At 41.2% G+C, this 20,211-nt stretch overlaps 1 protein-coding gene across 4 annotated transcripts in view; it reads left to right on the forward strand.

Moving 5' to 3' along the window:
* Positions 1-20,211, forward strand: part of PRKAR1B (protein kinase cAMP-dependent type I regulatory subunit beta) — a 97,978-nt gene that overhangs the window by 61,053 nt on the left and 16,714 nt on the right. For all 4 annotated transcript variants that reach the window (XM_065644949.1, XM_065644950.1, XM_065644951.1 and 1 more), the window contains exons 7-9: positions 6,415-6,573; positions 15,472-15,532; positions 19,013-19,134. In XM_065644949.1, the coding sequence (XP_065501021.1) occupies positions 6,415-6,573; positions 15,472-15,532; positions 19,013-19,134 (342 nt within the window). The remainder of the gene's footprint in view (positions 1-6,414; positions 6,574-15,471; positions 15,533-19,012; positions 19,135-20,211) is intronic.

Raw genomic sequence — 20,211 nt, forward strand, 5'->3', positions numbered from 1 at the left:
AATAACGTCATCCTGACACTTCTCACATACAAGTGTGGACAGTTTTCTGACGTGAGCTGTGGGACAAATGCATCCTAACAAGTCTTAAGAGATGTCACTTGGACTGAGATTATTCCAGGGGCTGCCCAAGCTCATGACCTCTCTAAGTCTTGGAAATCTCTTCTGTGACCAGCTCTCTTGCTATCTCCCTTCAACATCCCTCTTCCTTCATCCTGCTGTGCCTCACCACTGCTCTCCCCATCTCCTCAGCTGGGTGCTCTCTCCTTCCTAAGCCTTTCCTTTATCTTCAGCCAAAACACACGCTGAATTCCTTTGCAAGGGACTGTGGAAAGCACAAGAAACGTTCGCTCATCCAGGAGCAAGTTGCTACCACAGCCTGGTAGCTACAGAAGTTACCTCCAGTGCTGGGAAGCTGCAGGGAGGGGACCCCAATTTCACCCCACGGAGTAAAGTTGGTACCAGGGCAGTTAGTGTGGAGCAACTTGCTCCTGGATAAGGCAGCAGCTCCCAGACCCAATGGGTGTTCACCATCACACCGTATTTAGTGCTGCCCAAAAAAGAGTTCTTCCACTTTCTGAGCAGCAATGCTTAAATCCTTCTTGTCTGAAAAAAACCCAGACCTCTAGTAAGCGAGCTGCAGTTCATTTAAGCCTTGCCAGATAGTTTTTTTGCACGCTTCCACCTTTCTCCAAGAAAAAAAGCGACTTGGAGAGTAGGCAATTGACCCCGAGACTTAAAGCCTCGAGCCGTTTTCTGCCTAGTTCAGCTGGTGTTGGCGTATGCACGGAGGCTTTTAAGCCCTGGCCAGGCGAGCTGCTTTCGTCGTGTCTCCGAGCTGCGCAGAAGCGGCAGGTACACCAGGACTGGCGGATTCAAGGAGCAATTTGCTCTGAGAACATCATGGCTGATAAGCACCTGGGTTTTCCATACACATGGAAAGAATGTTGCAGTTGCCATCATAAAGTTCTTGTCCTCTGGAAGAAAGTCATGGCAAAACTCAAAAAAAATAATCTATCAACCAAGCAACGAAAACCAAACAGAAACCACCAACAAAGCCAGAATAACAAAAGCAGCATGTGGTGTTTTGAGCCTAAAGAACCCCAACATTTAATGGTAATTTACTGTTAGAGTTTTGGCGTAGGCACCACAAACAGTAAGTAAGAGCATTCTAATATCTTCCGTTAGAAATAATGTGAGTGAAATTAGAAGTGCAATAAAACATTTTAAAATATAATAACACTGTATCCTCTACTGTTACACTTTCTGAGGGTATAAACGAGCCCCATTAACATATCCATAGAATAAAGCATCTGTACATTTCTTCCCTGGTACGACTATGGGCAGCCAAAGAAGACACAGTACCCTCCGGCTGGCAATCCCACTCAACAGGGACTGTGAGCCGAGGGAGAAGGGCACAGATTTTCATACGTTAAAAAAAAAAAAAAAAAATCAGAAATCAGGAAGATGTAGGTCTGGGAGAACCATTTTTTCCCCTCTAATACCGTGTATTCTCCAAACCAGGGATACTTCAACCAAAGCAGGTGTTGGATGGGAAAGGCCGTGACGGCGTTATCAGTCACAGGCTTCCTCCTTAGCTGTTCAGGGTTGAGGAGAATTGTTAATTCGTGACCTGGCCCTGCAAATGGATGCAGTTTATAAGAGGTAGATGATGGCATGAGGTTCGAAGTCTTAGAGGTCAGTTGTCTACTGGAAGCTTTTCTGCTCAGACAACTGTGAATGTATGCCAAAAAGTAGCTGGCAGAACCTAAATTATAGTTTCCAGTAAAGATGTTGAAAGTACCTGCTAAAGTATGTGTCTTGCAAAAATCTCTAATCCATATTTCTAAATATAAAATTACTTCCTGTTTATTATTTTAATCTTGTAACCTCACATTTTTTACTTTAAAAAGCACTGTCAACTACTCTTTTAAAACAGATATATTTTTTTTAGACTCAGTAACTTCCAATTCTGTTTAATGTCACAGCAACTTTTTGTACAGTCATTCTCAGGTTTTCTTCTTGTAAAACAACAGCAGCCAAACTATAGTATGGTGAAAATCAAAATGAAAACTTTTCAGTATTTTTTCTTAAATAGCTTCTGTATTTACCGTGTAAAGTTATATTTGTAGCTATAAATTAATATTGTGGTCAATAGATAAGATTATTTTTGATTGTAGGTCAAATCTCCTTGAAGTCCGCATCGGTATATACAAATTACCTAATTTGTATATACAAAAAAGAAAATTACCTGGTGGTTTATGTGAGAATACTATTGCATTTTAAAACTAGTTATATTTTATTGTTAGATTCCATAGATTGCTTTTTATTTGAATTCTTCCGTCATTAATGTTCTTTCTAATTTCAGAAGGATGCTTTTTGAAATTTGAAACAGAACATTTTAAAGTTTGGACTTTTTCAGCTTGAATTTTTAAGGATTCTCAAGGCAGTCTCCAAGTGCATATATTTATATTTAATAAAAGCACACTTATACTACAAATAAAGCGCTGGCTTCATTTGAGAAAACTACCCGCATATAAATACCCATCATGTCTAAGACTCGCTTATTTTTCCAAGAATAAATAAGCCTCATCTTCATTTTTGGATAACGAATTTTGAGGCTTGACGAGACACAAAGCACAAATTATTACAAACAGATCTGAGGAGGGGATTTAAGATATAAAACTTGCAGTGCCTGGAACAAATTAGATTGTCCACAGAGATCACAAAGTGGCAGCAAAAACAATGCTAAAAGTTAACTCAAAATCAGCAATACAAAATTAAAGGTAAATTCACTCCAGTGAAGCTGAGGTGGACATTCATATCCTGCCCTCACAGTCAAACGGCTGCGTTACTGCCCCTGCTAAAGTTACTTTCTGCTTCTCTAGACACCAGGAAGATGAGCGAGGCCAAGATGCATTCCTATTGTGTTGGGCATTCTCTGACTCACCACATTTTCTCTTGCACTTGGCGTGGATGTACATCGCAGCCCATGAAGAAAGGAGCTGCTGACGTTCACAGGAGATTTTTCCCATTTGCCTCCTAAAAAAATAATGGAATGAACCAAGTTGCATGATTTTCGAGCCCTCAAAAATTGCAGTGCTCGTACTACATGATGGAAAACAATAGAAATCCAAAGTACTTTTGATCTGTGGAAAGTAGGTGGTCCTGATGACTTGGTCGTCTGCGGTTCCTGCAGTTCTACATTCTTCTTCAGCTGCACGAGAGAAGGTTCCAGCTATTACAGAGCTGTGGTCGGCAGGTCGATTAACAGTTAGGAATAATTGATTTACATACTCACCACTTGGGTGAGAGTTCGCAGGTGCCTAAAACTGCCGGAGCCAAAACCTCAGCCTAGCATTTTTTAGGATAAAGAAGGAGATCATCTGAGCTGCTGCCGTATAACATTGGTTTTCATAAGCTGTTCTGAGCCTGAAATAGCTTTACTTCCCACACCTTACAAACACAGCTACTTTCTTTTCTGCTTCTTTTTTTAAAGTTGGTTTAAAGGGATTCACAGTGGAGCTGAACTCTCTGCTAAAGGGCAGAGTGGCTTTGTCATGTGCCATCAATGCACTTTAACTTCATCACGAAGGCAAAAGTTGATTGTTGACTTAGGCCTTTGCAGTCTTACTCCTAGAAAACAACAGTTATTCTCAAGCTGTTTTCTCTTTTGGAGATTGATATTTGAAATGGCATTTTTATTGGGGGGAGTGAACGCTGGGCCCAAAGACTGTCAGATCAGTGGTTTGGTTTTACCTCAGAGTGCTTTAAACCTGACACCCTTGGGCTGAAGGAATGGCCATTTGCATAAACTGTTTACAGGCAAGATGTCAAACACATTTTGGGAAGTCTTGTCAAGTAAGACAGCAAAATTAAAGAAGTCTTGGAGCAGGTTAGTAGTAGCCTCTCTTTATAACAACTGTGCAGCTCTACCTTGAGTTTTACCAGCGCGGTTCCCTGTCTGGGCTGCAGTCATATCACGCATACGGCTTTCACAAGAAATGTCACCGTACCGCTTAAAATAATACATGTTGGAATGAGTTTATTTCCTGCTTATACTTTAGACCCTGGTTTATGTTCCTTAATGAAATTGCCATTGTGTTAACAAATCGTTTTACCACACCGCTCCTTCTGCAATAACAGAACCTGTGCTCTTCAACAAAAGAGCGTGCAGAAACACATGTATTTTTGGTGTGCTGAAAATGAGTCAAGGATGCAATGTCAGTTGACATTCAGGATGTCATCCAAAACTCATTGGAATTATTAGATTTTTCCCCATTGTCCCTGAGACTTTTTATTGCGGACTTGAATTACTGTATTGTAGCAAGTCCTGGTTCCATCTGGTGAAATCCCCTTAGTAAGGGGTATCCCTACATTCAAATCATTCAAATACACATCCGGACAATTTTGCAGTGGATTAGTTGAGTTCAAAAATGTTGATGCGTTCTTATTATGTTACAAGCCTTTCAGAATCCTAATTTAATTCATCAATTTCTCCTGCTTTTCTTGTAAAAAAAGATCCAGGAGCCAAAGTATTACCTGCTTGTTTCACCAGGAAAGTGCTCAGGTTTGCCTGGCGTTTTTAAAACTTCTTTCTTGCTTTCACTTTTTTCATTATGAGGAGAATCAAAAGTAGATTCAATATTCTGCGAGATTTTCTTTCTGCAGCGAGTGTAAAAGTTTGAAAGGAAACGCTTTTGTTACTGCCTTCTGTATTATTCTCCTATGTGAAATTCATTCTGTTGTGGTGAACACATGAAGCTACAGCTTTTGTGGCTCGAGCTTTTTCTTGGCATTTTGCTACCACCTACCTGTTTGGGATTATTTTTACCCTTTATTTCAGGCCCTTGATCCTCAGATGCTTTGGGAACACCGAAAGGCCCAACATTGCCTGGAGCTGAGCAGTGATGCTGATCCTGCTCCTCCTGAGCTGATACCCAAGCGGTCTCTTTTTCAGCCGAACTGCTCCGTGGCCTCATCCATCTCCTCTTGAACCCATGTTTCACTGACCTCAGTGGGAGCTGGATCACATCTTAATTGAATATTGGGAAGATAAATTGGGATTGATTCCAGCTGTAGTTCATAATACACCTTTTCATCATGAAATGAAGACAGAAGTAAAATTAATACTGACAGTTTGTTGAATTTTGACCCCAGGTCATTTATTTTGGTCAGTATCTTTTCTCATGCCCAACTTGAACACAGCTCTAATTCATATGTTTTTTAAAAACTGCTAGTCTCTTTCTCAGTAATTGGTAATAGGTTATGGTCTTGTCCTTTACCTTAGTTCCCTGCTTAAGGTGAGAATACATGTGTATTTCCTTCATATTATTGTTCTTCACAGAGGTTCCAAGACAATGAAATTAATCCTTGTTCTTTTCTGGTGTTACCAGTCTGTAACAGATCAGAATCTATTCTGCAGTGGGTAAATGCACACAGTCTTTCCTACCCTCTGTACTCACAGACACATTAACAGAATGAAAAGGCTTTATTGTGTAGGTTTATAGCAGCAAGCCGACAAGCAAGCTGCAGAATACACAATCCACACCGGTCTTTGCATACGCTGTTATGTCTCAGGAGGTGTATTGAACGGCGAGGAGAATGCAGCCCAGCAGAAAGCACCTGCACGAGCTCCCCTTTCTCCAGGGAAGGTTTTACATAGCGCTCAAGTGTAGGAATTCTTCTCAAATTAGATGTCATCCAGGAAAAATACTGTGGTAGCGGTATCAATCCATACCATGTGTCAGAGGGTATCTTATCTAAATAGCCTGTGGGTCAAATACTGCTTCGTAAGTTCTGTAGAGCTTATCTGTTAAAGAGGAAGGATAATTCTGCATAGAGCTTCTCAAGTCCAAAGCACTTAGTAGTCTTCACTAATGGAGAAAGACATCTCAGTAGTTAAATATAAATGCTCATTGGAGGAAGTAGGCTTAGGGAAGAAAAAAATGTTCCTTTTCAAAAGATGTTTCCCTGTTTTGACTGTTTTTCATTTCATGGCCATGGTGCCTTTCAGCAAACCTCATTTACACGTATCAACAAATCTCCTTCCCTTCAAGTTTGACAGTGTTAATAAAAAGCCAAAGTTGTGACAGTTCTGCTTGTTGACTGTCTGAGCCTTGAACACAAGAGGGAAAACACGATGCCAGTTATCCGCGGGAGCTGAAAACTCAGAGAGTAAATACAGTAATTGTACTGAAGCAAGGCGACTTGAAATTCTGTACACAAAGCGGGTTGTTGCCCTCTTTGGGGACCGACTGCGGAAACTGTTACGCTTTTGTTTTCTTTCTGTGTCCCCAGCATTGGCAATTAGAAAGGAAACTACTAATAGCTTTGTAGGTAACTGTCAATAGGAAGAAAACTGCCACTAAGTCCCCAAACTGGTTTTACTTCTCATTTTGTCTTGTGCTGTGGTAGGTTTATGTCAACGGGGAGTGGGTCACCAGCATCGGAGAAGGAGGCAGCTTTGGGGAGCTGGCATTGATCTATGGAACACCCCGGGCCGCCACTGTCAAGGCCAAGACAGATCTCAAGCTCTGGGGCATCGACAGAGACAGCTACAGACGCATTTTAATGGTAAGTTCATGGAGAAGGGCTTGTTTATGGAGTTGATAAATTTACTTTCTCTTGTAGTACCAGCACTTCTATTCTGTGTTTAGAGTACACTGATGATAGAAGGCTGTGTGGTCTCTCTTTCCATATAAAATAGAGAGGACATGACAATAACATTGAGTAACTAAATCAAGTGAACTGAAGGAAAAGGGGACAAAATTCAGCAGAAAGATGCTGAGTCAGAAATGCAATTGAATAACTAGGATACATGAAAGCAAACCTCAGGAGGCCTCTGTTACCCACCGAAGCTATGCAAATCCTCTCCTCATCGTGAACCTCAAAATGTCTTTCAGCACTACTCCTTGCCTCTGAGCCCTTTGTCTGAACTTGTGTTATACTCTTCAAGGCAGCCAATACAAGGTAAACCCAGCTCCACTGAAAAAAAGTCTTGGTTGGACTGTGCCCTCTGTCTTTGTTAGCCAGCACACAGCCACACGTATCGTAGGGTGGGAGCTGCAGAGTCTCTGCTAACGATTCATTGCTCTGCCCCTTTCAGACTCCCTCGTCTCTGCAGCAAAGCTCAACACACCTTCTGGGCACCTGGGGTGTGTGGGAGCTTATGGATTTGCTGTCGGTTCTTGAGGGGTGAGTTTATAATGGAAAGTTTGACAGATAATTAACTTTAGCAATGTAATAGCTTTTTTTTGAGTTTGTTTCCAATGTCCAAGTGCATATCTTCCTTCTCCATAAAATATGCCTTTCTTTTTTATAATTAACAGACATGACTCTGTGTAAAGCTTCTTTCTCAGTAGGACTTGTCTCTAAAGGCTGAATTGTTTCATGCTGATCTGAAGGAAATTACACTGTGCTCTCAGCATAATAAAGGAGTGTGTGTTTTGAGACCATCTATATTTCCAGTGGATGTCATGGATAACAGAAAAATTAGCAAAAGGATTGAGTAGATTTTACACTGAAATGGTTAGTTCTTAAGCAACAGAGTGTAAGAGTGATCTCTATTTATACCATGTGACGACTGTTGGGTGTTTGTATGAAATGTTGCTGGTTTTCACTCTATATTTAATGGGCTGAGTTCTGTATCACATAAATGAACATCACACTGACATCCAGGAGAGTACATCTGATGAAAATATACTGTCCCAAAATATGCAGCTTGGTCACTCCAAGACAAAATAGAGCAATAAAGACGAGAAGTGTACAGTCTTCTCTCTTGTGGATAAGCAAGATGAATAGTTCTTGAGTGCTTCCAAGTGCGGGGAATCAGACAGTAATAACTGAGACCTTTCTGCAAGGTATTTCTAAAACCTAGAGCAGGAGAATTTTCAAGAGGCACACTCAATTTACTTGTCCCATGTCCTGCATGGATGCAATGGAGGGATGTCCAGGACAACTGATGTGATGAACCTGCATGCTGCAAGGAAGAATCCAACGTATAAAAGAGAAGGAATGCAGGAGGGAAATAAATGTCAGGACAAGACACATATTCCTTGGCTTTTTAAGCATAGCTTTTTACAGCTGCCTGTAACCTTGCTGCTAAAGAACTGAAGGGACAGATGCACAGGCCTTGTAGCCCAGAGGTAATTTCAGTTTCAGCGTTGATGAAAATAGTGGTACCTAACATCATTCAGGCCTGTGAGCAGTTCAGGTTTGGTCCTCTGTCCATTACCATCCAATAACAGCATTCAGAAGGTGAATATTTGATGCAGATTTTAGTAAAATGATTTAACATCCCAAGCGAGGGAGACTGTGTTTTTAATTCTAGCTTTAGCCATACATACAATTTGAATACTACAGATATACTTCTATTTGTGTGTAGTATAGTGCTACGTGCTTTTTAAATTCATTTACTTATTCCCTGAACCGATGACCATGGTACCTTACCTAGCAAGCTCAGTATCTTCTCTTGATGAGACATGTAACTTAACACAGAGTTTTTTGGTTTTTTTTTTACAGTTTTTACATTTTTTTACAATACAGCCATTAAAAATGGTGTTCTGTTGCATTACATTAGATACCCAGACAGTGTAATTGCAGTATTCCCAATACTTAGATAGGAAATATTTCAGGTAGCATGGTGAATTAATAGCTGCAGGTATAGAAAATGTCCAGTTTTAAGTGCTGTCCACGGTGAATGCCATTTAGCCACCCAGGCTACATGAATTCTGTCATCTTTTTATTTATTCGTAAGAGCAGCGTGGATAATTTCTTTGCTGTAGGTGAAATGAGACACCTGTCTTTGTGCATTCATGTGAGGGCAGGTTACAGTGGCTCTCTGCACATTTCCTCAAGCCTAAGAATTAATTACATCATGTTTCAGTGGCTGCACTTCATACTTACAGCCAACTCCACCATTACGCGGCTGGTTTTGCTGTACTCAGTTTCAAGATGTAGTAGTAGCAGCTGCCTTTCAAGTCCCAGAAATGTGGTTTCCTGTCGTTTAGCCTCTAACTTTATGTTTCTAGAAAGTTGCTGGATATTTTGGATGTAGAAATGATTCTGCCTTTAAATAAGAGGTAGTAATGCTTAGAATATCTTTTGAAAAATATAATTTAAGATGGTTTTAAAACTTGAGAGCGAGCAGGTTTTTCTTTTTTTATTTTCTGTTTGTAAATACTTTTGTCCAAGGGATCAAGGACCTTTTCCTCCCAAAGATATGGGTTTTCTTCTGTAGTCAGATAAAGCCCCTCCATCACCCGAGATAGTTTTTTCTTTCATCTACATTCCTTCCCAGCTATGACCAGCCCCATGTTTTCTCTGCCTAGTGTCGAAATTTTATTCAAGTTGTAAATATTTATTTGCAAATCATGCCCTCAGATCCACACTTGCCGGAAAGATTTTATCCTGTCATGAGACACTCGACTCTCTACCTCATTCCTCCTTGCAGGCTCTGTTTTGGTTCTTTGCTTCACATTTAGTAATTTCTAGTTTTTACTTCTGCTTAGTGCCATTTGCCCCACTTACGTGTCTCGTTGATCCCGACTGGTTTATGGTATGAATAAAATGCATCTCAGGAAGTTTGGAAATTTGAGTTTTCCTTTTTTTCAGATGGACAAAGCCTGATGCAAAAAGTTCCTGCTGGCTTTTAGTTACACTTGTCATCCATTTATTATTTAGCCTGTGCCAAAAGAAGTTCGTTAAAAAAGATACATTTCTTTATATTTCATTGCCTCGTCAGGTACCCTGATGGCTTTGAGGTCACATGCAAGTTTGTTTTAGCAGCTGTGATGATTGTACATGTTGGGATAGTTCTTTTTGTTAGGATGTGCAGTGAAATTGGTTGGCTTTCGCTGTAGTCCTCTACAAAACATTATACCATGGAATTCATTGTACTAAATGGATTACAAGAGAACACTTCAACATGTTCCCCCCCTCTGTACACTCACAAATTATCTGTCCATCTGTGTGTTCCATTTATTTCATAAAATTGTCTGTGCTGAGTTGCATACTTTTCACTCTGTTGCAATTTTTTATGTATGTTCTCTGTGTGTGCACACAAGCACACACACACACTTGTGTATATATTCTGTGTTTATTTACTTAACATTCTTAAAATTTACTTAACATTCTTCTGGGGGAGATGCAAAGGAATGTTTTGCTATAGGATTCTCATGTAATTTAGTTGCTGAAATATTGCTGTTTTCTTCTTTGCAATTGGGATTCAAGAGCATCGCAGAATGGGGAACATCCCAGGGTAGTACAGTATTTGTATTCTAAATATAGCAAATACCACAAATACCAGAGAAGCAAATGTCTGTATCCCAACATCAGATTGATCCCCCAGACAATTCAGTTCCCAGACTGAGGAAATTTGAAGTATTAATTTCTTGGAATTTTTTTTTAAGAAGGCTTGATTCAGGATAATTTAACTATCCTCTAGTTCCCATGGTCCAAGATACCTGGCTGTGACAGCAGAGTTGCGTGGGCTACTTCTTGCCTATTTGGCAACTTTGCTTGCAGAAAGTGAGTTGTAATATTGGGATGTAAGTCATGACAAATCAAGATTAGTCAGTTCCTAATCTTATGCCTCATTTTATTTATGCTATTTTGGCTTTGTTTTACCATCTTTCACAGCTTTAAACCTAAACCCAAGTTCTTTAACAAGTGCCTTTTTCCACTCAAGACAAAATAAACCAGCAGGACTTTGTGTTTCTGTAAAACTTCAGTTGTGTGGTGGCCAAAACATAAAGCGAATCAAGCCTGCAATCCATCTGACATCTGTGCGAGGTAGCACCGGGATCTTGCGGGCTATTTTGTTTTCATGGCCGGTATGCACGGTGACTCTTTCTTTCATGCTTCTGTAAGAATGTACAGCCAAAGCATCATTCAATATCAGGTTTACACAGGGATTAAACGGGGCTGGAGCAATCCAGAAGGCCGTTCCGGCACCTCCTGCCAGCACAACTCTTTTATTTGAAACTTGAGCCGTGCTTTGCCCTTTGGTAGCCGTTTGTTTGGCTCCTTACTGAAGGTGGAGATTTCTAGGAAGGACCTGATCGACTCCAGCCAGCTCATCTGCACAGCCGAAAAAATAGAGCAAGAAAGAAGACATGAACAGTGCTGGAGGGACAAAGCAAAGAGGCAAGCAGAGAGGAAGAAAGACACTGGACTGAAGGAGTGACAAGAAAAAATGGATGAAAACAGGGAAAGTGAAGGGGCAGTTGGAAAAGAGATAACAGTCCCATTCAACAAGACCTGTTATAATCTCTGGGGCATTCACTTTTCCTAGCCCGTGTATTTCTTAAGCTAAGCCTAGGGTTTGCTACATTTTTAAGTGGTCCTAAAACTGGCTTTGAGCTCTTTTCTGGGTGGATTTGGCAAATGCAAGTGATCTTGTTGCTCCTTGGGACTCTTTCAGGGAGGAGCACGGCAGCTTAGAATGTTAATGAGTCTTTGTAATTAGTGGGAACCACTGTCTTTAAGAAGATGAGCTTGTGCATGACAGCTCAGAATGGGGGAGAAAGTGAACAAAGGAAAGGAAGGAGAGGGAGAAGCAGTGACTATTGAAATAAGATATTAATAGGTTAGAAAAAGCAGAATTAATAAAGACTTTTTTAAACATGTCATCAAGAGCCCTGCCAGTGCAGAATTATTCATGTACATTTACTATTGTTTTTATCTGGCTTAAGCACTAAGATTTCTACTGTTTCCCTTGGGAAACTTTCCAGCAAGAGAATAATTCCTAAGTTGGGAAAACTTTTTTGATATTAATCTTAAATTAGATTTTCTTCATTTTCTCCTATTACTTTGAGTTATGTCAAGTTATGCTGCACTAAATTGCCTTCTCTTTCTGTCATAGATCTGTAGATGATTATCACTGTCTACTTAAAACCCTTGCAACGATGCACGCTAGCTGTGAGCATGACATACCTATGATCCCAGCATTGAAGTGACCTATACAGGCTGAATTTGTTTTGCTCCTTCTACACCAGCTCTCCCCAAGTGGTTTAGCAGTTCTTCAGGCTCCACTTGGTTTGGAGGCACTTTTCTGCAGAAGAGGTGCCCAGGCAAAGAGCAGCACACCAAGCACTGTCACATCCAAGCCATGGAGATGGAGCCTCTAAACTTCATTCCTAGATGATGTCTTTGAGTATAGAGACCAAAATAGCCTCGGCTGTGTTCTCGTTGCAGTCCGATGTTGCAAACCAGGTCTCACCTACTGTCTGTAAATCTCGTTCAGCTTTCCAGGCTTCTTCCATTCGTCAGACATCTGTTCTTAAGATTTTTTTTTCTTTGCATTTCTTAGCTACATTTTCCAAACAGAAGCTCATTCTGTTATTTTCTACTCCCATTTATAATGTCTCTAGGTCCTTTCTTTTTATTTCTCTGGCCTGGCAAACTTTCCTAGTATCTCCTGGTCTGCAGATATCATTACTGTTTGATTTGTTGCTGCTTCTAGGAGATCTGTGAAAATATTGCTTAAGAGCAGACTTAGCACGTGTCCCAGGGAGCGTGCTGCTTGATACTCCTGCAGAAATGACTTGAAGGGTCGTAGAAGAGGTTATGATGGTGTTCATACCCGTGGCCTCAACAATTTGGATAAAGCGACTCGACCAAATAAAACAAGTCTAAAAAGGACATCAGGTATCAGAGGTGTCATGCAGATGAGAGGGGAGTATTAGGCTGATCAAGGAAGGCGGGAAATAGGCATGTTCTCTCTCTGTTTCATGGGGAGGAAGGATGATTAATACCAATGGAAATAAGCAAATGCTTTGTTTGGTTGTAACATTTCTACTGCTGTATTCTTTTTGGCTTATATTAGTGTTCTCTCAAAATCTCTTGCCCTCACTCTGCTCGTGAAAGCTTGCGCAGGAAAACACTCAAGTGAAAACAATGTGCAATGAGCCAAGCTTCTCCTTCCTGGAAGAGAAACTGGGGTCTTGTTGTGCTGATTGGGATCCAGTGTCATGTGCTCTGAAAATGCAGAGACAGCTTCTGCCTTAGGTGAAGCTCTGCTGTGGGGTGGCTCGTGCTGGCCCGGAGGCTGTTGTTTGTCTCCCCCAGGAGAGGTGGAAGGTTGGATGGAGCCATCCTGCAGGTCCATTTGTGAGCCATCCGTTGGGTCACGCTGGGTTTCAGTGCATGTGCTGGGAAATAGGGCTCCTAAGCCTCAACCACTAGTTCTTGTTCTCCCTCACCTTTGTGGTATCATTCTGAGATGTGGGATGGTTAAGACAGTGAAGTTCTGCATTAAGTGGAGGTTCTAGATACTGTCACCATACAAAAAATGATAATAGCACGTTTAATTAATTCTTTCCACTTCGGTTTTGCTTTGGCACTTGTCTTCATGTTGAATTCTGTACCGCTCCCCTGGCTTAGTTTAGCCAAGAACCAACACCCCCATTTTTCCGTGGGAAGTGATGGGCTCTTGCTCTCCGGGCTGGGTGGGATGCCGGCAATTCTTACCTTCCTGGGTCTTGTCTGCGTCTCTAAATACTCGAAGCTGTGGTCAGGCGTCACTTATGGCTACTGATTACTGCTTCTTAAAATTCATCTGTGTCCGCAAGTCATTTAAAAAGCATTTTCCACATCTGTCCCTGGGTGCCCCAGCCCATCAAACTAAACCACCAATCTGGTTTTCCACAGCTGTCAATTTTGCCGGTCTCATTTCCACTCGATTGCAGGGAGAAGAGCAACAACTGCGCAGTGTCCGGTTTTCCATTCTTTGTCTTGCAGCGAGCTGTCAGGATCTGGCGTGGTTTGCAGATCCTCCTCTGTTTGAAGTTCTTTTTTTTTTTTTTTTTTTTCTTTCTGGCACTTCAAATGCTCTCGGGGGCCCCGAGGTTGAGAACCAGGTTTGTCAGACAGAGAGGTCAGACCAGGGTTACTGATGCTATCGCCGAGAGGTGAACTGTCATCACCAGACTCGGAAATTATGAACGGGGTGCGGAGGAGGAGACCTCGGTAGCTGGTGCTGCGGCTGATTCAGAGTTACCTGAGAATTGTGGCAGCTCTGGTGGTGCTGCGGCTGTTTCGGAGCAGGAGTAGCCCCGGGAGAGGGGCACGAACGGGACCTGTCCCCAGAGGAGAGCGCCCGGTGGCTCTTCCTGGTGCTGGAGCCAAAGGCTGGTGATGCTGGTGGACGGATTCCGCTGCGTTGGTGCTTGTGGGATCAAGCCCCACCTGCACAGCACATGTAGGAAGACAGTGTTTAATTCTTAGTTAGATCGTTGTGCTTGAGTACACCAGCCTTTCCCATTTTCATACTTTCATACGTGCTTTGACAGTGGAGGGTAAAATGTTTCTTCTCCTTTTACTTTGTCTATCCCCATTTTCTGCCTCTGCTTCCTTGGAGAAGGGGAAATAGAGAAATGGCTTTTTCTATGGCAGATACTGACATTTGCTTCTGTCTTTTCTGCCAGACTATAAGTAAATGCCATCTTTATTTCCCCTTTTTTCAGAAGATGAGTGTGTCATCTTTATGCTGTACTCCTGCCTTGTAGATTTGACCAGCAGGCACCAGGCAGCCTTCGGCATCCACTGAGAACCTACCCAGGCAGAAATGATATGGGCTGTTGTCTAACAGTGCGGAATAAACTGCACAGTACCCAGGAAGACCCTGGAGTTCCTCTTTGGTCCCTGAGAAGGTTTTATTTTCAAGTCATTTGTGTCACTGCAGAAGGAGTTGAGGATGAATTCATTATTTTTGCATTGGTAAAACTGCATTGTATTTATTCACACCTGAATCTCTCTTCAAAGACACATACTGGAATGGCTACTAATGGTTTCTGCCTATGGTGATCAAACAGTATGGAAGTAGAAGGTTTCTCAGTAATTTATCACACAATAAGATCTTACTGGAGTACGAATGACGTGGTGGTGGCTGCACATACATTGATGGATTGTCTACTCCAAAACGCTTAAATCTTCTTAAAATATTAATATGAATAGGTTGCTCAGCAGTAACAATACATACAACACTGTACAGAATATAAACCAGACTTACAGATAAACACTCTTGGCATTAAAGAGGTTTTAACCTAAAAGGATGGGACCCATGAGGGGGACATTCCAAGTTTTTTCTTACTTTGTAATTGTAAATTCCCTTCTAGCAGGGCCTCATTGGTAACAAGATATATGTTGAATTAGCTAAACAGTTAATTGATGAAGCTCAGGCTTTAAAACAAGTGCCTGTAAATAATGGATACAGTTCATCGGCGGTGTCCAGTAACACCAGTGAAGTCAGTGAAATGACACCAGGATTGACTTTGATTCCTTCTGTCTTTGCTTATCAGCAATGCAACTTGCCCAGACATTTTATGGGGAAACATTTGCCTTAGGCTGTCTATACTGGCTGTGCTTAAGATTTGGAAGGGGCGGGGGAAAAAAAAGAGCAGCTGTAGGAAGAAATCACAAAAATACTTTGTGTAATGTTCTACCTCCTTTTTCTCTCTCCTTTAATAACAGGGCAGCACGCTGAGAAAGCGGAAGATGTATGAAGAATTCCTGAGCAAGGTCTCCATTTTGGGTCAGTTGCCCTTTGGACCTGAGTGTTATTTCCCCTGTTATACGTGTTGGCGGAATGAATTTTGGTCTTTGATGAAAGCAATGGCGCTCAAACGGAAGGTCTCATGGTTGCCTCATTTCCGAAGGAATGAAAGTGTAAAGGGCCCTTTTTAGGACTTGTTTTTCTCAATCTTTAATGTGCACTGAGCATTTGTTTGAAGGGCAAATCTTTCCTAAATACGGGAGCAGGCATGCACTGGTAACCTTTTGGTAGGTGCTGTTGCAGTAGAGATCATAGGGCTGGAGGAGAAAGCAGTGCAGAGATATGCATTTGTTACAAGGTCTAGTTACATCCTTCCAGGTGACAGGTGAGAAGCTTTTTCCTGTGAGAATAATGTATTTATGTGTGCTAAACAAACTAACCTCACAAATCAAAACAGACTGATTTTTTTTTTCCTTCTGTGTATTTTACAGCCCCTGTCTCACATTCTTAAAACATCTGTTTAGCTTCTTGTCCGTGGATTTTGTTTCCCTTTGATTAATGTGATAGCCACGAAATTTGGACATGTTCTTGATGGCTTTCAGTAGGAAAAACAACAAACCCATAATGCCTGACCAATCAATCACCATTAGGAGAACAAAAGCTTCTAATAAGGAGCACAGTGTTAGACAGGACAATGAAATGTTGATGCTGTAGGAGAAACATCATGTTTCTGCTGAGGCTATTTTGGAAAAAAAAACCCCAAACAAACAACAGCCTATTATTAACTTGCTATGTAATTAAAATATTTCTATTTAAACAATCTTATTTTGTTGTTTTTGGTGTTCCTCTACCATTTGAGCTTGTTTACCTGAACTATGAGACTCTTAGTGAAAGTACACTTGAACTTCTGAGAGGTGCTATGCATGAAATTTTCAAATATATTTATATGCTTAAAGTAAGGCCAAGTACGTTGCTCACTTACTAATGAAGTTTTCATCATTGAAATGCCTTATTTTATGCTTAATTTAAATCTTCCTAAATTAAGAGCACAAATTATACCAAATTACAATGAGTATTTAAAGAAAAAAGGATCTCTGCACCTGCACTAATGAGAAGCAATTACAACAATGAGACATCTCAAAACAATTTCAGAGCAGAAAGGTTATTCAAAGATCTGTTTCCTTAAACATGCGGTTTGAAATATAATTATATCCTAGTTTGTAGTATGGCTTTTCAATCTGGGAGAAAAAATGAGGTAGGACTTAAAGATTTGAACCTTTTTTAAGTATGGAAAAGCACCAGACAAAATAACGCATCATTTCAGGAGCATCGAGAATTTAGATGAAATGTGTAAGAACCTATTTCACATGTCTAAAAAGTAGATGACAGCTGGAAAACAAAAAGGTATTTTAGACATCTCAACACAGGCACTGAGAAGTCAACTTCACTTCATCTCTTAATGTGGTCATAACTTGGTGATTTCATGGTGGAAAAACCCCTACTTGCTTCTTAAATATACATTTTTTCAAGGCTTGCATAGTGTCTGTAGCTAGCCATGTAATTGTAAGGGCAATTTATTTTTTTAATCTAAGGATTTTTTAGATTATTGGTAGCTTCTTATAGTGTATTAAACAAGATATGAGAAAACTAATTGTTCAAAATCTTTCTTCTGGAATGTAATTAAATGCAAACCCATGAATTGATACGTACAATTTAGAAATTGCAAAAATTTGCATATGGTGTAATTTATTTGATGCTTGACTTTAGCTGTGCAACTAAAACTTCAGGAGTTTTATCACGTACAACCTTATATATAATGCTTTGTTCGCAAGAACCGTTAACCAATGTATTGGTAGTGGTACAATTCCTGTAGACAAAAGAGAGACACTTTGTGACTGCAGCTAGAGTTAACTTTGAATTTTTCATAAAGCCAACTGGAGAAGTTTCAAGAGACTTTCTCTTTTCACTGTTAATTACCGTGTTCTTAAAAAAAAAAAAAAAAGAAAGAAAAAGCCTGCTCTAGTCTGTATGAAAGAGTTTTATGCTTAATTTTAGTCAAACAGAGCACTTTTTGAGTGTTGCGTTGACAGTATGGGCTTGGTCATTGATATTAATGCTTCTGCAGCAAAAGCCCCAAGTAAGCAGGGAAGTGCATTAGTGATTATAGGTGAGGAAAATGTTAGAAATAATCATTTCCCAAACAGCAACAGAAAGTGGCATAAAAACATGAGGATGTAAGTATGTTAAGCAAATCAAAACTTACCTTTGGTGCATTGATCACTTGGATCTGGTTTTATTACCAGACTCAGCGTGTACTTCTGAGCTCAACCAAAGGGTGTTTTGACTTTTAAAGAACAACTCTTTCACCCTCACACAATACTTCTAAGCAATATTTTGAACAAAATGGGGAAACTAGAGTCTGAGAGAGCAGCACAAACCTAATCCTGGTGTCAGGAGACGTCTTGACGATAGCTCAATAATTCATACTAAGTAAGAATGAGCAAAGCTCTAGTACATGAATTTTAGCCCAGCTTTTCGAGGCAATGAAGGTTATATTGTTGTATTATGTGTTTCTTTTAATAACTTTTACACTTGTCACCTCTTTCAGTCAGATCTGATAAAAGTACAGAAGTTCAAGTACAATTCATTGTCTTGAATTCTCATGTGAATAGGTGGAGGAGAGAGACACAGGTTGGCACCTCTCCCCTCCCTGAGGGCAGGACGGGTAAAATCCAGCTCTGAGCGGGGGAGGAGGAGGAGGAGGAGGTGGAGGAGGAGGAGGAAGGCAGCAGGACAGGGAGCAGCCCTGGAGTAGCCTCTGTCTTTTGCCGCGTAGGTGTCGCAGGGGTTTTGTGGCAGCTGCAGGTTTGTCCTGAGGACACCAAGCCCGGGATCCAGGCTGTAGTAGCTCCATTACTCATAAAACAGAGTGGTAATTTTTTCTTACTTAAGTTTACTTTGAACTTTTATAACTTCTCTCCCTAAGCGGGAGAATTAAAAGGAATAGATGTAACAGAGGTGCCACTTTAAACGTCCGTACTGAGCCCCTGGTTCCACGGCCACCCACGCTGCCAGGGTCTTGCCGTTGGCTTCAGCGGTGCGAGGTCTCACCAGCAACTCTGACAAAAAGACAGTAGGACTTGTTCTGACACCTGGTGTGGATGTGGTGGGAGAAGATCTCGGCGCTCCCGTATCGCCGGTATCTCCAAACAGCTCCCAGGCTGCTCCAATCCGCTGCAGCACCAGGGCAGCGCAGATCAGATCGCAGGCGTAGGGAACCGGAGCCAACTTTTCCTGTCCAACTTTTAAGATTATTATCTGGGTGATTACTAAGGTCTAAGACACAATGAATAAATACATTCATGTTTCCCAACTGGAGGTTTGTGCAAAGTGCCTGGATGAAAGAAGTGTTTCTTTTATAACAGAACCAGGCACAGCAGAGCTGTCAGTTTAGATACTAATCTTCGGCCAAAGTTAGAGTCTTTCTATAATAAAGCTTTATGATCTTCAATATTTTAGAGTCCCTGGACAAATGGGAGCGGCTGACAGTGGCTGATGCACTGGAACCTGTCCAGTTTGAAGATGGAGAAAAAATTGTTGTGCAGGGAGAGCCCGGTGATGACTTCTTCATTATTACAGAGGTAAGATTGGCATCCTGATAAGCTCTGTCGTTTCCTGGTAAAGATCAAGACTTCGTATTAAAGGCATTTGGGTTCAATTTAATCTCTTCAGCATAAAAAAATGCTCAAAATTTAAGTGAATTTAGTCACCAGTTCCATGGAAATATCAAGCGGGACGATCCCTGATTTCCTGTAAATTGAAGGCACAGAGGAATTTTGAGGTGTGTCTGGTGTCTTTACCGTTTGAAGGTTTGTTTTCTGTGTGAGATTTTTCTTGTTTAAATCACCAATACTTTTAACACAGCTGGCCAGCCACACAGTGCATTGATCATTGTTCCCAAAGGGCCTTACAGGGGAAATCACAAACGAACATCTGTAAACTGGAGCAGGAGACCTGATCTGAAAATAGATAATTTGTCCTTTGTTTTGCCTTAAGCTCAGTCCAAATGGCTGAGCCATTTTCTTGTTTACTCTCAGACAGGCAGACAGATCTGTCAGGCAGCTGAAAATGCTGACATCTTTTTGGGAGATTATCTGTCACTTCAGTCCCACCATCTCACTTCTGCAAACAGATGCTGATGGGGTTTTTCCTCTCTCTCTGACATAAATATTTGGATCCTTGGTATCTCATACAAATACCTAGGCACTGTGATATAGCAAGTTATAAAAAGGAATTAGAGAGACTCAGACTAAGAATAACAGGACGGCAGTAGGATATGATTGTGTATGTATTGAAGTAGGAGCTTTTCAGTACCAGCTGTGAGCGTTCATACGCAAATCTATAGACAGGGAATGACCAACATATGGCTGTGTGGTGACAGTCCAAGTGCACATCCCAGGCCAGATGTGACATGACCAGCAAGAAGGCTGTGGTGGCACAGGAGCTGGGAGGTCACCTGAGTCCCTCACTGTGGGGGAAGGTGGGTCAGGTGGATGTGAGGAAGCTGGTGTCATTGTGTTGCCTTGGGATCCAGGTGTACGTACGTGGAGAGCCTCTCTGGCTCCATCAGGGCGATGTGCTGTGGTGGGATTTAGGAGGAAAGAGACCCTGCCATGCTCAGCTGATAAAGGGGTTGCGCAGCACCCATTGCAAACAGC

The sequence above is a fragment of the Caloenas nicobarica genome, chromosome 14 (genome assembly GCF_036013445.1).
Source record: "Caloenas nicobarica isolate bCalNic1 chromosome 14, bCalNic1.hap1, whole genome shotgun sequence".
NCBI lineage: Eukaryota > Metazoa > Chordata > Aves > Columbiformes > Columbidae > Caloenas > Caloenas nicobarica.